The following is a 14,852-nucleotide window of genomic DNA, read 5'->3' as shown; positions in this document are numbered from 1 at the left end:
CACATAGCCTGTTAGCTATACAATCTACCTACCTCAGTCCATCTACAAACACACAGCCTGTTAGCTATACAATCTACCTACCTCAGTCCATCTACAAACACACAGCCTGTTAGCTATAAAATCTACCTACCTCAGTCCATCTACAAACACACAGCCTGTTAGCTGTTCAATCTACCTACCTCAGTCCATCTACAAACACACAGCCTGTTAGCTATACAATCTACCTACCTCAGTCCATCTACTACACACAGCCTGTTAGCGATACAATCTACCTACCTCAGTCCATCTACAAGCACATAGCCTGTTAGCTATACAATCTACCTACCTCAGTCCATCTACAAACACACAGCCTGTTAGCTGTTCAATCTACCTACCTCAGTCCATCTACAAACACACAGCCTGTTAGCTATACAATCTACCTACCTCAGTCCATCTACAAACACACAGCCTGTTAGCGATACAATCTACCTACCTCAGTCCATCTACTACACACAGCCTGTTAGCGATACAATCTACCTACCTCAGTCCATCTACTACACACAGCCTGTTAGCGATACAATCTACCTACCTCAGTCCATCTACAAGCACACAGCCTGTTAGCTATACAATCTACCTACCTCAGTCCATCTACAAACACACAGCCTGTTAGCTATACAATCTCCCTACCTCAGTCCATCTACAAGCACACAGCCTGTTAGCTATACAATCTACCTACCTCAGTCCATCTACAAACACAGCCTGTTAGCGATACAATCTACCTACCTCAGTCCATCTACAAGCACACAGCCTGTTAGCTATACAATCTACCTACCTCAGTCCATCTACAAACACACAGCCTGTTAGCTATACAATCTACCTACCTCAGTCCATCTACAAGCACATAGCCTGTTAGCTATACAATCTACCTACCTCAGTCCATCTACAAACACACAGCCTGTTAGCTATACAATCTACCTACCTCAGTCCATCTACAAACACACAGCCTGTTAGCTATAAAATCTACCTACCTCAGTCCATCTACAAACACACAGCCTGTTAGCTGTTCAATCTACCTACCTCAGTCCATCTACAAACACACAGCCTGTTAGCTATACAATCTACCTACCTCAGTCCATCTACTACACACAGCCTGTTAGCGATACAATCTACCTACCTCAGTCCATCTACAAGCACAAAGCCTGTTAGCTATACAATCTACCTACCTCAGTCCATCTACAAACACACAGCCTGTTAGCTGTTCAATCTACCTACCTCAGTCCATCTACAAACACACAGCCTGTTAGCTATACAATCTACCTACCTCAGTCCATCTACAAACACACAGCCTGTTAGCGATACAATCTACCTACCTCAGTCCATCTACTACACACAGCCTGTTAGCGATACAATCTACCTACCTCAGTCCATCTACTACACACAGCCTGTTAGCGATACAATCTACCTACCTCAGTCCATCTACAAGCACATAGCCTGTTAGCTATACAATCTACCTACCTCAGTCCATCTACAAACACACAGCCTGTTAGCTATACAATCTCCCTACCTCAGTCCATCTACAAGCACACAGCCTGTTAGCTATACAATCTACCTACCTCAGTCCATCTACAAACACAGCCTGTTAGCTATACAATCTACCTCCCTCAGTCCATCTACAAACACACAGCCTGTTAGCTGTTCAATCTACCTACCTCAGTCCATCTACAAACACACAGCCTGTTAGCTATACAATCTACCTACCTCAGTCCATCTATAAACACACAGCCTGTTAGCTGTTCAATCTACCTACCTCAGTCCATCTACAAACACACAGCCTGTTAGCTATACAATCTACCTACCTCAGTCCATCTACTACACACAGCCTGTTAGCGATACAATCTACCTACCTCAGTCCATCTACAAGCACACAGCCTGTTAGCTATACAATCTACCTACCTCAGTCCATCTACAAACACACAGCCTGTTAGCTATAAAATCTACCTACCTCAGTCCATCTACAAACACACAGCCTGTTAGCTGTTCAATCTACCTACCTCAGTCCATCTACAAACACACAGCCTGTTAGCTATACAATCTACCTACCTCAGTCCATCTACTAAACACAGCCTGTTAGCGATACAATCTACCTACCTCAGTCCATCTACAAGCACATAGCCTGTTAGCTATACAATCTACCTACCTCAGTCCATCTACAAACACACAGCCTGTTAGCTATAAAATCTACCTACCTCAGTCCATCTACAAACACACAGCCTGTTAGCTGTTCAATCTACCTACCTCAGTCCATCTACAAACACACAGCCTGTTAGCTATACAATCTACCTACCTCAGTCCATCTACTACACACAGCCTGTTAGCGATACAATCTACCTACCTCAGTCCATCTACAAGCACATAGCCTGTTAGCTATACAATCTACCTACCTCAGTCCATCTACAAACACACAGCCTGTTAGCGATACAATCTACCTACCTCAGTCCATCTACTACACACAGCCTGTTAGCGATACAATCTACCTACTTCAGTCCATCTACTACACACAGCCTGTTAGCGATACAATCTACCTACCTCAGTCCATCTACAAACACACAGCCTGTTAGCTATACAATTTACCTACCTCAGTCCATCTACAAGCACATAGCCTGTTAGCTATACAATCTACCTACCTCAGTCCATCTACAAACACACAGCCTGTTAGCTATACAATCTACCTACCTCAGTCCATCTACAAACACACAGCCTGTTAGCTATACAATCTACCTACCTCAGTCCATCTACTACACACAGCCTGTTAGCGATACAATCTACCTACCTCAGTCCATCTACAAGCACATAGCCTGTTAGCTATACAATCTACCTACCTCAGTCCATCTACAAACACACAGCCTGTTAGCTGTTCAATCTACCTACCTCAGTCCATCTACTACACACAGCCTGTTAGCTATACAATCTACCTACCTCAGTCCATCTACAAACACACAGCCTGTTAGCTGTTCAATCTACCTACCTCAGTCCATCTACAAGCACACAGCCTGTTAGCTATACAATCTACCTACCTCAGTCCATCTACAAACACACAGCCTGTTAGCGATACAATCTACCTACCTCAGTCCATCTACTACACACAGCCTGTTAGCGATACAATCTACCTACCTCAGTCCATCTACAAACACACAGCCTTTTAGCGATACAATCTACCTACCTCAGTCCATCTACAAGCACATAGTTTGATTGTTCCTAGGTTCATTCACCTAGCCTATTAGTTATACAATGACCCCAGCCATTATCACCTTGGCTGCTGTAGGTTCATTCACCTAGCCTATTAGTTATACAATGACCCCTGCCATTATCACCTTGGCTGCTGTAGGTTCATTCACATAGCCTATTAGTTATACAATGACCCCAGCCATGATCACCTTGGCTGCTGTAGGTTCATTCACCTAGCCTATTAGTTATACAATGACCCCAGCCATGATCACCTTGGCTGCTGTAGGTTCATTCACCTAGCCTATTAGTTATACAATGACCCCAGCCATGATCACCTTGGCTGCTGTAGGTTCATTCACCTAGCCTATTAGTTATACAATGACCCCAGCCATTATCACCTTGGCTGCTGTAGGTTCATTCACAGAGCCTATTAGTTATACAATGACCCCAGCCATGATCACCTTGGCTGCTGTAGGTTCATTCACCTAGCCTATTAGTTATACATTGACCCCAGCCATGATCACCTTGGCTGCTGTAGGTTCATTCACCTAGCCTATTAGTTATACAATGACCCCAGCCATGATCACCTTGGCTGCTGTAGGTTCATTCACAGAGCCTATGAGTTATACAATGACCCCAGCCATTATCACCTTGGCTGCTGTAGGTTCATTCACAGAGCCTATGAGTTATACAATGACCCCAGCCATTATCACCTTGGCTGCTGTAGGTTCATTCATGTAGCCTATGAGTTATACAATGACCTCAGCCATTATCACCTTGGCTACTGTAGGTTCATTCATGTAGCCTATTAGTTATACAATGACCCCAGCCATTATCACCTTGGCTACTGTAGGTTCATTCATGTAGCCTATTAGTTATACAATGACCCCAGCCATTATCACCTTGGCTGCTGTAGGTTCATTCACATAGCCTATTAGTTATACAATGACCCCAGCCATGATCACCTTGGCTGCTGTAGGTTCATTCACCTAGCCTATTAGTTATACAATGACCCCAGCCATTATCACCTTGGCTGCTGTAGGTTCATTCACCTAGCCTATTAGTTATACAATGACCCCAGCCATTATCACCTTGGCTGCTGTAGGTTCATTCACCTAGCCTATTAGTTATACAATGACCCCAGCCATTATCACCTTGGCTGCTGTAGGTTCATTCACCTAGCCTATTAGTTATACAATGACCCCAGCCATGATCACCTTGGCTGCTGTAGGTTCATTCACCTAGCCTATTAGTTATACAATGACCCCAGCCATGATCACCTTGGCTGCTGTAGGTTAATTCACCTAGCCTATTAGTTATACAATGACCCCAGCCATGATCACCTTGGCTGCTGTAGGTTCATTCACCTAGCCTATTAGTTATACAATGACCCCAGCCATTATCACCTTGGCTGCTGTAGGTTCATTCACGTAGCCTATTAGTTATACAATGACCCCAGCCATGATCACCTTGGCTACTGTAGGTTCATTCACCTAGCCTATTAGTTATACAATGACCCCAGCCATTATCACCTTGGCTGCTGTAGGTTCATTCATGTAGCCTATTAGTTATACAATGACCCCAGCCATTATCACCTTGGCTGCTGTAGGTTCATTCACCTAGCCTATTAGTTATACAATGACCCCAGCCATGATCACCTTGGCTGCTGTAGGTTCATTCACCTAGCCTATTAGTTATACAATGACCCCAGCCATTATCACCTTGGCTGCTGTAGGTTCATTCACGGAGCCTATTAGTTAAACACGGCGCATTCGGAAAGTGTTCCGCCCCCTTTGTCTTTTTCAACATTTAGTTAGGTTACAGCCTTATTCCCAGAATGGATTTAAATAAAACAAGTTCCTCATCAATCTGTTGTACCCACTTCCATACACTGGTCAACACAGCTGGAAATCGGTGGTATTTATACTTTAGTTTAATCAACCTAAAAGATAGAAATGTGATTTGCTAAAAACAGCACATCATGCTCTCTTGACCTTGATTTGACTTCGCTAGACGTTGCTGGAGCAGGACGGGATGTGGAAACCACTGTGTTGTTCTTCAAACATAAAAATACCACATATTTACAGCAAGGCACAGACGCAGTGTATATTTTAAAGACGTGGGGATTTTCTCTACTGAATGTCACTAAAGCCTGGTTTACAAACCACTGTGGTACTCTGAATACTTTATTACGTTCTCTGTCATCTATTGGAAAAAAACATTTAGTCTTTGTCTGTCGTTCCGGGATACTGTGGCCCAGATTGATCTAGTCTGGTTTATTATTATCTGATGTGGTAAAGGTCCCAGATTGATCTAGTCTGGGTTATTATTATCTAATGTTGTAAAGGGCCCAGATTCAGTGATTGTATTTTAATGTCGGTCTATAGGGAGGATAGGTCCTGTTGAGATGTTCATATTGTAATGTAGGTCTACAGGGAGGATAGGTCCTGTTGAGATGTTCATATTGAAACATACAGTGGTTGTATTGTAATGTAGGTCTATAGGGAGGATAGGTCCTGTTGAGATGTTCATATTGTAACATACAGTGGTTGTATTATAATGTAGGTCTATAGGGAGGATATGTCCTGTTGAGATGTTCATATTGAAACATAAAGTGGTTGTATTGTAATGTAGGTCTATAGGGAGGATAGGTCCTGTTGAGATGTTCATATTGAAACATACAGTGGTTGTATTGTAGGTCTACAGGGAGGATAGGTCCTGTTGAGGTGTTCATATTGTAATGTAGGTCTGTAGGGAGGATAGGTCCTGTTGATATGTTCATATTATAACATAAAGTGGTTGTATTGTAATGTAGGTCTATAGGGAGGATAGGTCCTGTTGAGATGTTCATATTGTAACATACAGTGGTTGTATTGTAATGTAGGTCTACAGGGAGGATAGGTCCTGTTGAGGTGTTCATATTGAAACATACAGTGGTTGTATTGTAATGTAGGTCTATAGGGAGGATAGGTCCTGTTGAGATGTTCATATTGTAACATACAGTGGTTGTATTGTAATGTAGGTCTACAGGGAGGATAGGTCCTGTTGAGATGTTCATATTGAAACATACAGTGGTTGTATTGTAATGTAGGTCTATAGGGAGGATAGGTCCTGTTGAGGTGTTCATATTGAAACATACAGTGGTTGTATTGTAATGTAGGTCTGTAGGGAGGATAGGTCCTGTTGAGGTGTTCATATTGTAATGTAGGTCTGTAGGGAGGATAGGTCCTGTTGAGATGTTCATATTATAACATAAAGTGGTTGTATTGTAATGTAGGTCTATAGGGAGGATAGGTCCTGTTGAGATGTTCATATTGTAACATACAGTGGTTGTATTGTAATGTAGGTCTACAGGGAGGATAGGTCCTGTTGAGGTGTTTATATTGTAACATACAGTGGTTGTATTGTAATGTAGGTCTATAGGGAGGATATGTCCTGTTGAGGTGTTTATATTGTAACATACAGTGGTTGTATTGTAATGTAGGTCTGTAGGGAGGATAGGTGTTGTGGAGATATTCGTATTGAAACATACAATGGTTGTATTGTTATGTAGGTCTATAGGGAGGATAGGTCCTGTTGAGGTGTTCATGTTGAAAAATACAGTGGTTGTATTGTAATGTAGGTCTATAGGGAGGATAGGTGTTGTGCACCACATCACTGTCTGTCTCAGCCTCACCACTGAGCACCACATCACTGTCTGTCTCAGCCTCACCACTGAGCACCACATCACTGTCTGTCTCAGCCTCCCCACTGAGCACCACATCACTGTCTGTCTCAGCCTCACCACTGAGCACCACATCACTGTCTGTCTCAGCCTCCCCACTGAGCACCACATCACTGTCTGTCTCAGCCTCACCACTGAGCACCACATCACTGTCTGTCTCAGTCGCCTACTTTCTGTAAGGTCAGTGGTGGAAAGAACTTCAGTAGTACTTCAATACTTAAGTATTTTTAATTCAATTCTGTCACGACTTCCGCCGACTTCTCCTTGTTTGGGCGGTCGACGTCACCACGCCAATCCACTTTTCATTTTCCATTTGTTTTGTCTTTGTCTTACACACCTGGTTTCAATTCCCCCATGACATGTTCATAATTTAACCCTCTGTTTTCCCCATGGCTTTTGTGCGTGATTGTTTTATTGTAAGTTCGGTCCGATGTTTGTGGGCTTGTTGTTACTTCATGTATTTGGAAATGTTGAGTAAAGTTCTTTGTGTTACTCATCTCTGCTGTCCTGCGCCTGAGTCCTCTGCACCAGCTACACCCAGAGCCTTACAGTATCTGTCATTTTTGGCAACTTTTACTTCACTACATTCCTAAAAAAAATAATGTACTTTTTACTCCATACATTTTCCCTAACACCTTAAAGCACTCGTTACATTTTGAATGCTTAGCATTTCAGGAAAACGGTCCAATTCACACACTTATCAAGATAACGTCCCTGGTCATCCCTACTACCTCTGATCTGGAGGACTCACTAAACGAAGAACATCCCTGGTCATCCCTACTGCCTCTGATCTGGAGGACTCACTAAACAAAGAACATCCCTGGTCATCCCTACTGCCTCTGATCTGGAGGACTCACTAAACGAAGAACATCCCTGGTCATCACTACTGCCTCTGATCTGGAGGACTCACTAAACAGAGAACATCCCTGGTCATCCCTACTGGCTCTGATCTGGTGGACTCACTAAACAGAGAACATCCCTGGTCATCCCTACTACCTCTGATCTGGAGGACTCACTAAACAGAGAACATCCCTGGATGTCCCTACTGCCTCTGATCTGGAGGACTCACTAAACAGAGAACATCCCTGGTTGTTCCTATTGCCTCTGATCTGGAGGACTTACTAAACAGAGAACATCCCTGGTCATCCCTACTGCCTCTGATCTGGAGGACTCACTAAACAGAGAACATCCCTGGTCATCCCTACTGTCTCTGACTCACTAAACAGAGAACATCCCTGGTCATCTCTACTGCCTCTGATCTGGAGGACTCACTAAACAGAGAACATCCCTGGTTGTTCCTACTGCCTCTGATCTGGAGGACTCACTAAACAGAGAACATCCCTGGTCATCTCTACTGCCTCTGATCTGGAGGACTCACTAAACAGAGAACATCCCTGGTCGTTCCTACTGCCTCTGATCTGGAGGAATCACTAAACAGAGAACATCCCTGGTCATCCCTACTGCCTCTGATCTAGAGGACTCTCTAAACAGAGAACATCCCTGGTCATCCCTACTGTCTTTGACTCACTAAGCAGAGAACATCACTGGTCATCCCTACTGTCTCTGACTCACTAAACAGAGAACATCCCTGGTCGTCCCTACTGTCTCTGACTCACTAAACAGAGAACATCCCTGGTCGTCCCTACTGCCTCTGACTCACTAAACAGAGAACATCCCTGGTCATCCCTACTGTCTCTGACTCACTAAACAGAGAACATCCCTGGTTGTCCCTACTGTCTCTGACTCACTAAACAGAGAACATCCCTGGTCATCCCTACTGCCTCCGACCTGGAGGACACATAAATACATTTGGTTTGTAAATGATGTCTGAGTGTTGGAGTGTGCCCCTGGCTATCCATATATTTATAATAATGAAGCTATCTAGTTTGCTTAATATAAATAATTTGTAAAAAATTATACTTTCACTTTTGATCCTAAACGTCTTATGGCTGCAGGGGTATTATTGAGTAGCTTGGATGAAAGGTGCACAGAGGTGCCCATATTCAATGGCCTGCTCCTCAGTCATAGTTGCTCATATTTGCATATTATTATTAGTATTGAATAGAAAACAATCTGAAGTTTCTAAAACTGTTTGAATTATGTCTGTGAGGTTAACAGAACTCATATAGCAAAAGCCTGAGAAATTCCACTTCCTGTTTTTCTTTTTCTGGGGATGGCAGATTTTCAACCAAATTACAGCGAGATATGGATGAGTTTTCACTTCCTACACCTTCCACTAGATGGCAGCAGTCAATAGAACTTCGTCTGATGATTCTAATGTGAAGGGGGGTGGAATGACACAGGAAGTAGTCACCACTGCCAGGAGTTGACCATCGTTGACATGTTTCTACTGTTATGGAACGTTTGGACATTTCATCACGTTATAGTGGACGCGCTTTGGACTTTGGAATTGTTTACCAAACGTGCTAACCAAAGTAGCTAATTGGACAAAAATAACTGACATTTACGAACAAATCAAGCATTTTTTGTGGACCTGGGATTCCTAGGACGGCATTCTGATGAAGTTCATCAAAGGTAAGGAAACATTTATCATGTATTTTCTGGTTTCTGTTGACTCCAACATGGAGGCTAATTTGGCCTCTGTTCTGAGCGCCGTCTCAGATTATTGCATGTGTTGCTTTTTCCATAAACTTTTTTTTAAAATCTGACACAGCGGTTATAATTCCATGTGTATAACTTACTTGTATTATCTTCTACAAGGGCGGCAGGGTACCCTAGTGATTAGAGCGTTGGACTGGTAACCGAAAGGTTGCAAGTTCAAATCCCCGAGCTGACAAGGTACAAATCTGTCGTTCTGCCCCTGAACAGGCTGTCATTGAAAATAAGAATTTGTTCTGAACTGACTTGCCTAGTAAAATAAATAAAAGTAACGATGTGGCTATGCAAAATCACTTTCTGTTTTTGGAACTTGTGAATCTAATAAACCAATGTAAACTCAGATTATTTTATATTAATATGAACTTTATCAAACAAAACATGCATGTATTGTGTAACATGAAGTCCTATGAGTGTCATCTGATGAAGATAATTCAAGGTTAGTGATTCATTTTATCTATATTTCGCTGGATAATGGCTGTGCGTATTGTGGTTTGGTGAAGACCTAACATAATCGTTTGTAGTGCTTTCGCTGTAAAGCCTATTTGAAATCGGACACTTTGGTGGGATTAACAACAAGATTACCTTTAAAATGATATACAACACATGTATGTTTTAGGAATTGTAATTATGAGATTTCTGTGGTTTGAATTTGGCGCCCTCTATTTTCACTGGCAGTTGTCATATCGATCCCGGTTTTGGGATTGGAGCCATAACAAGTCAAGTATATTTTAGAAATTACATTTACTTTTGATACTTAAGTACATTTAAAACGAAATAGTTTTATTTAAGTAGTATTTGACTTGAGTCATTTTCTATGAAGGTATCTTAACTTTGTATGACAATTGGGAACTTTTTCCAATTACTGAAGTTATGAGAACATTTGAGTAACGCATGCTTTCGCTCCTGCTGAGGTAGACTCCGTTTAACGTCATCTTCATCCTTCAAGCTGGCTCAGTAATACCGGCCAGAGCCCTTCAACGTTGCTGCACTAGAAGTCTCTGCCGGCAGCCACCTGACTGACTGACATGTCTGAAAGGAGACTATTTACCAGTTGTGCATCTCCCTCCGAGAGTCGCTTTTTGTTTGTTTGGGGGATGTCTGTAGACACGGCATGAGCAGTGGGACGGTTTTAAAATGGTCTTTTGTCAGGCATTACACACATTACTCACACAGAGAGAGAGAGACAGACTAACACACATACTGTCCTCTACATTCCTCGCACACACAGAGAGAGAGAGAGACAGACTAACACACATACTGTCCTCTACATTCCTCGCACACACACACAGAGAGAGAGAGACAGACTAACATACATGCTGTCCTCTACATTCCTCGCACACACAGAGAGAGAGAGAGAGAGACAGACTAACACACATACTGTCCTCTACATTCCTCGCACACACACAGAGAGAGAGAGAGACAGACTAACACACATACTGTCCTCTACATTCCTCGCACACACAGAGAGAGAGAGAGACAGACTAACACACATACTGTCCTCTACATTCCTCGCACACACACACACAGAGAGAGAGAGAGACAGACTAACACACATACTGTCCTCTACATTACTCACATCCTTCTGTAGCACGGTAGCCTTCACGTCTTCCTCAGCAGGCTTGGAGGCAGACATATTGGAGGTTGGGCCGGGGCCTCCATTAAACATGTCCTTCCTCTTCCTCACACTGCCCTCGTCCATGTTACCCTACTTACACACGCACACACACACACACACACACACACACACACACACACACACACACACACACACACACACACACACACACACACACACACACACACACACACACACACACACACACACACACACACACACGTAAGAGGACATTGTAAAGATGAGTCAGTTCTCTTCCTGGTTTCATCAATTCCCCGTCATTCAAAGACTCAATCATAAACACAAACTGACAGTTAATGGCTGCTTCGCATGATGTATTGTTGTGTCTACCTTCTTGCCCTTTGTGTTGTAGTCTGTGCCCAATGTTTGAACCATGTTTTGTGCTGCTACCATGTTGTGTTGCTGCCATGCTGTGTTGCTGCCATGTTGTGTTTCTGCCATGCTGTGTTGCTGCCATGCTGTGTTGCTACCATGTTTTGTGCTGCTACCATGTTGTGTTGCTGCCATGCTGTGTTGCTGCCATGTTGTGTTGCTGCCATGCTGTGTTGCTGCCATGCTGTGTTGCTGTCTTAGGTCTCTCTTTATGTAGTGTCATGTACAGTACCAGTCAAAAGTTTGGACACACCAATTTATTCAAGGGAGTTTTTATTTTTACTATTTTCTACAATGTAGAATAATAGTGAGGACATCAAAACTATGGAATACAACGTATGGAATCATATAGTAACCAAAAAAAGTGTAAAACAAGTCAAAGTATATTTTATATTTGAGATTCTTCAAAATAGCCACCCTTTGCCTTGACAGCTCCACTCTTGGCATTCTCTCAACCAGCTTTATTTGGAAAGCTTTTCAAACAGTCTTGAATGAGTTCCCACATATGCTGAGCACTTATTGGCTGCTTTTCCTTCACTCTGCGGTCCAACTCATCACAAACCATCTCAATTGGGTTGAGGTTGGGTGATTGTGGAGGCCAGGTCATCTGATGCAGCACTCCATCACTCTCCTTGTTGGTCAAATAGCCCTTAGAGCCTGGAGGTTTTGTTGGGTCATTGTCCTGTTGAAAAACACCACTAAGCGCAAACCAGATGGGATGGCATTTCACTGTAGAATGCTGTGGTAGAAATTAAGTGTGCCTTGAATTCTAAATAAATCACTGACAGCGTCACCAGCAAAGCACCCCCACACCATCACACCTCCTCCTCCATGCTTCACGGTGGGAACCACACATGCGGAGATCATCCGTTCACCTACTCTGCGTCTCACAAAGACATGGCGGTGGGAACCAAACATTTCACATTTTGACTCATCAGACCAAAGGACAGATTTTCACCGGTCTAATGTCCATTGGGTCGTGTTTCTTGACCCAAGCAAGTCTCTTCTTTTTATTGGTGTCCTTTTAGTAGTGGTTTCTTTGTAGAAATTAAACCACGAAGGCCTGATTCACCCAGTCACCTCTGAACTCTAATGAACTTAACCTCTGCAGCAGAGGTATCTCCGGGTCGTCCTTTCCTGAGGCGGTCCTCATGAGAGCCAGTTTCATCATAGCGCTTGACGGTTTTCGCGACTGAACTTGAAGACACTTTCAAAGTTCTTGAAATGTTTCATATTGACTGACCGTCATGTCTTAAAGTAATGATGTACTGTCGTTTCTAATTGCTTATTTGAGCTGTTCTTGACATAATATGGACTTGGTCTTTTACCAAATAGGGCTATCTTCTGTATACCACCCCTACCTTGTCACAACACAACTGATTGGCTCAAACACATTAATAAGGAAAGAAATTCCACAAATGAACTTTTAACAAGGCACACTTGTTAATTGAAATCCATTCCTGGTGACTACATCGTGAAGCTGGTTGAGAGGATCAGGATGTCACCCTACTATCTGTCTGTCTCTCTATCTGACTGTCTGATGTCACACTACTACCTGTCCTGGTAACTGTAGCCACAACTCAGGGTCTGTATCCTAAAAGACACCCTATTCCCTATAGGCCCTGGTCTAAAGACTGAGGGTCTGTATCCTAAAAGACACCCTATTCCCTATAGGCCCTGGTCTAAAGACTGAGGGTCTGTATCCTAAAAGACACCCTATTCCCTATAGGCCCTGGTCTAAAGACTGAGGGTCTGTATCCTAAAAGACACCCTATTCCCTATAGGCCCTGGTCTAAAGACTGAGGGTCTGTATCCTAAAAGACACCCTATTCCCTATAGGCCCTGGTCTAAAGACTGAGGGTCTGTATCCTAAAAGACACCCTATTCCCTATAGGCCCTGGTCTAAAGACTGAGGGTCTGTATCCTAAAAGACACCCTATTCCCTATAGGCCCTGGTCTAAAGACTGAGGGTCTGTATCCTAAAAGACACCCTATTCCCTATAGGCCCTGGTCTAAAGACTGAGGGCCTGTATCCTAAAAGACACCCTATTCCCTAGAGGCCCTGGTCTAAAGACTGAGGGTCTGTATCCTAAAAGACACCCTATTCCCTATAGGCCCTGGTCTAAAGACTGAGGGTCTGTATCCTAAAAGACACCCTATTCCCTATAGGCCCTGGTCTAAAGACTGAGGGTCTGTATCCTAAAAGACACCCTATTCCCTATAGGCCCTGGTCTAAAGACTGAGGGTCTGTATCCTAAAAGACACCCTATTCCCTATAGGCCCTGGTCTAAAGACTGAGGGTCTGTATCCTAAAAGACACCCTATTCCCTATAGGCCCTGGTCTAAAGACTGAGGGTCTGTATCCTAAAAGACACCCTATTCCCTATAGGCCCTGGTCTAAAGACTGAGGGTCTGTATCCTAAAAGACACCCTATTCCCTATAGGCCCTGGTCTAAAGACTGAGGGTCTGTATCCTAAAAGACACCCTATTCCCTATAGGCCCTGGTCTAAAGACTGAGGGTCTGTATCCTAAAAGACACCCAGATAAAAGGTTGCTCCTGGATCAAATGTTTCAGATGCCAGTTAATCAGTCAGCGGGAGTCCAAACTACTTCAGTAGCCAATCAAACTGATCCAAATTAAGCGTCATTCAGAAAAAAAAAACATTCCAAAGCTACGAATCCCTTTGACTCGTATGGTTTTATTCCTAAAATACCTGTTATCTGTTGTGACTGAACCGATGTGGCCTGTCCTTCAGTAGCCAATCAAACTGTTACGTACCTGCATATGACTGTCAGATAACAGCTGTGTGAACAGTGTTCTAGCCAATGAGAGACAGCGGGTAGACCTGTCCCTATTCTAATAGGTTACGGGTGGCACCTTCAAAATTCAGATGCTTGTTAATTAAATTGCTTTCCCAATGTCACATTTTTGCCTTTATTAGTTGAGTGACAACCGATGAAAACTTGGTTGTCCATTGTTACCAAAAGCTAATGGTGATCCCCCCCACACACACGGACCACTCAGTTAGAGAAGTGATCTCAGACAGGCCCAGCTCAGAGAGGTCCAGCTCAGAGAGGCCCAGCTCAGAGAGGCCCAGCTCAGAGAGGCCCAGCTCAGAGAGGCCCAGCTCAGACAGGCCCAGCTCAGAGAGGCCCAGCTCAGAGAGGCCCAGCTCAGAGAGGTCCAGCTCAGACAGGCCCAGCTCAGAGAGGCCCAGCTCAGAGAGGCCCAGCTCAGAGAGGCCCAGCTCAGACAGGCCCAGCTCAGAGAGGCCCAGCTCTTGAGCTCCCATCAG

At 43.6% G+C, this 14,852-nt stretch overlaps 1 protein-coding gene across 1 annotated transcript in view; it reads right to left on the bottom strand.

The window, feature by feature from the left end:
• LOC135554770 (b(0,+)-type amino acid transporter 1-like) overlaps positions 1-14,852 on the bottom strand; it is a 77,373-nt gene that overhangs the window by 42,723 nt on the left and 19,798 nt on the right. Inside the window, exon 3 of the mRNA XM_064987205.1 lies at positions 11,124-11,252. Within this exon, the coding sequence (XP_064843277.1) occupies positions 11,124-11,246 (123 nt within the window). The 5' untranslated portion in view covers positions 11,247-11,252. The remainder of the gene's footprint in view (positions 1-11,123; positions 11,253-14,852) is intronic.

This window comes from Oncorhynchus masou, chromosome 2, assembly GCF_036934945.1.
Source record: "Oncorhynchus masou masou isolate Uvic2021 chromosome 2, UVic_Omas_1.1, whole genome shotgun sequence".
NCBI classification, from domain to species: Eukaryota; Metazoa; Chordata; class Actinopteri; order Salmoniformes; family Salmonidae; genus Oncorhynchus; species Oncorhynchus masou.
This window is presented reverse-complemented; position numbering and strand designations above follow the sequence as displayed.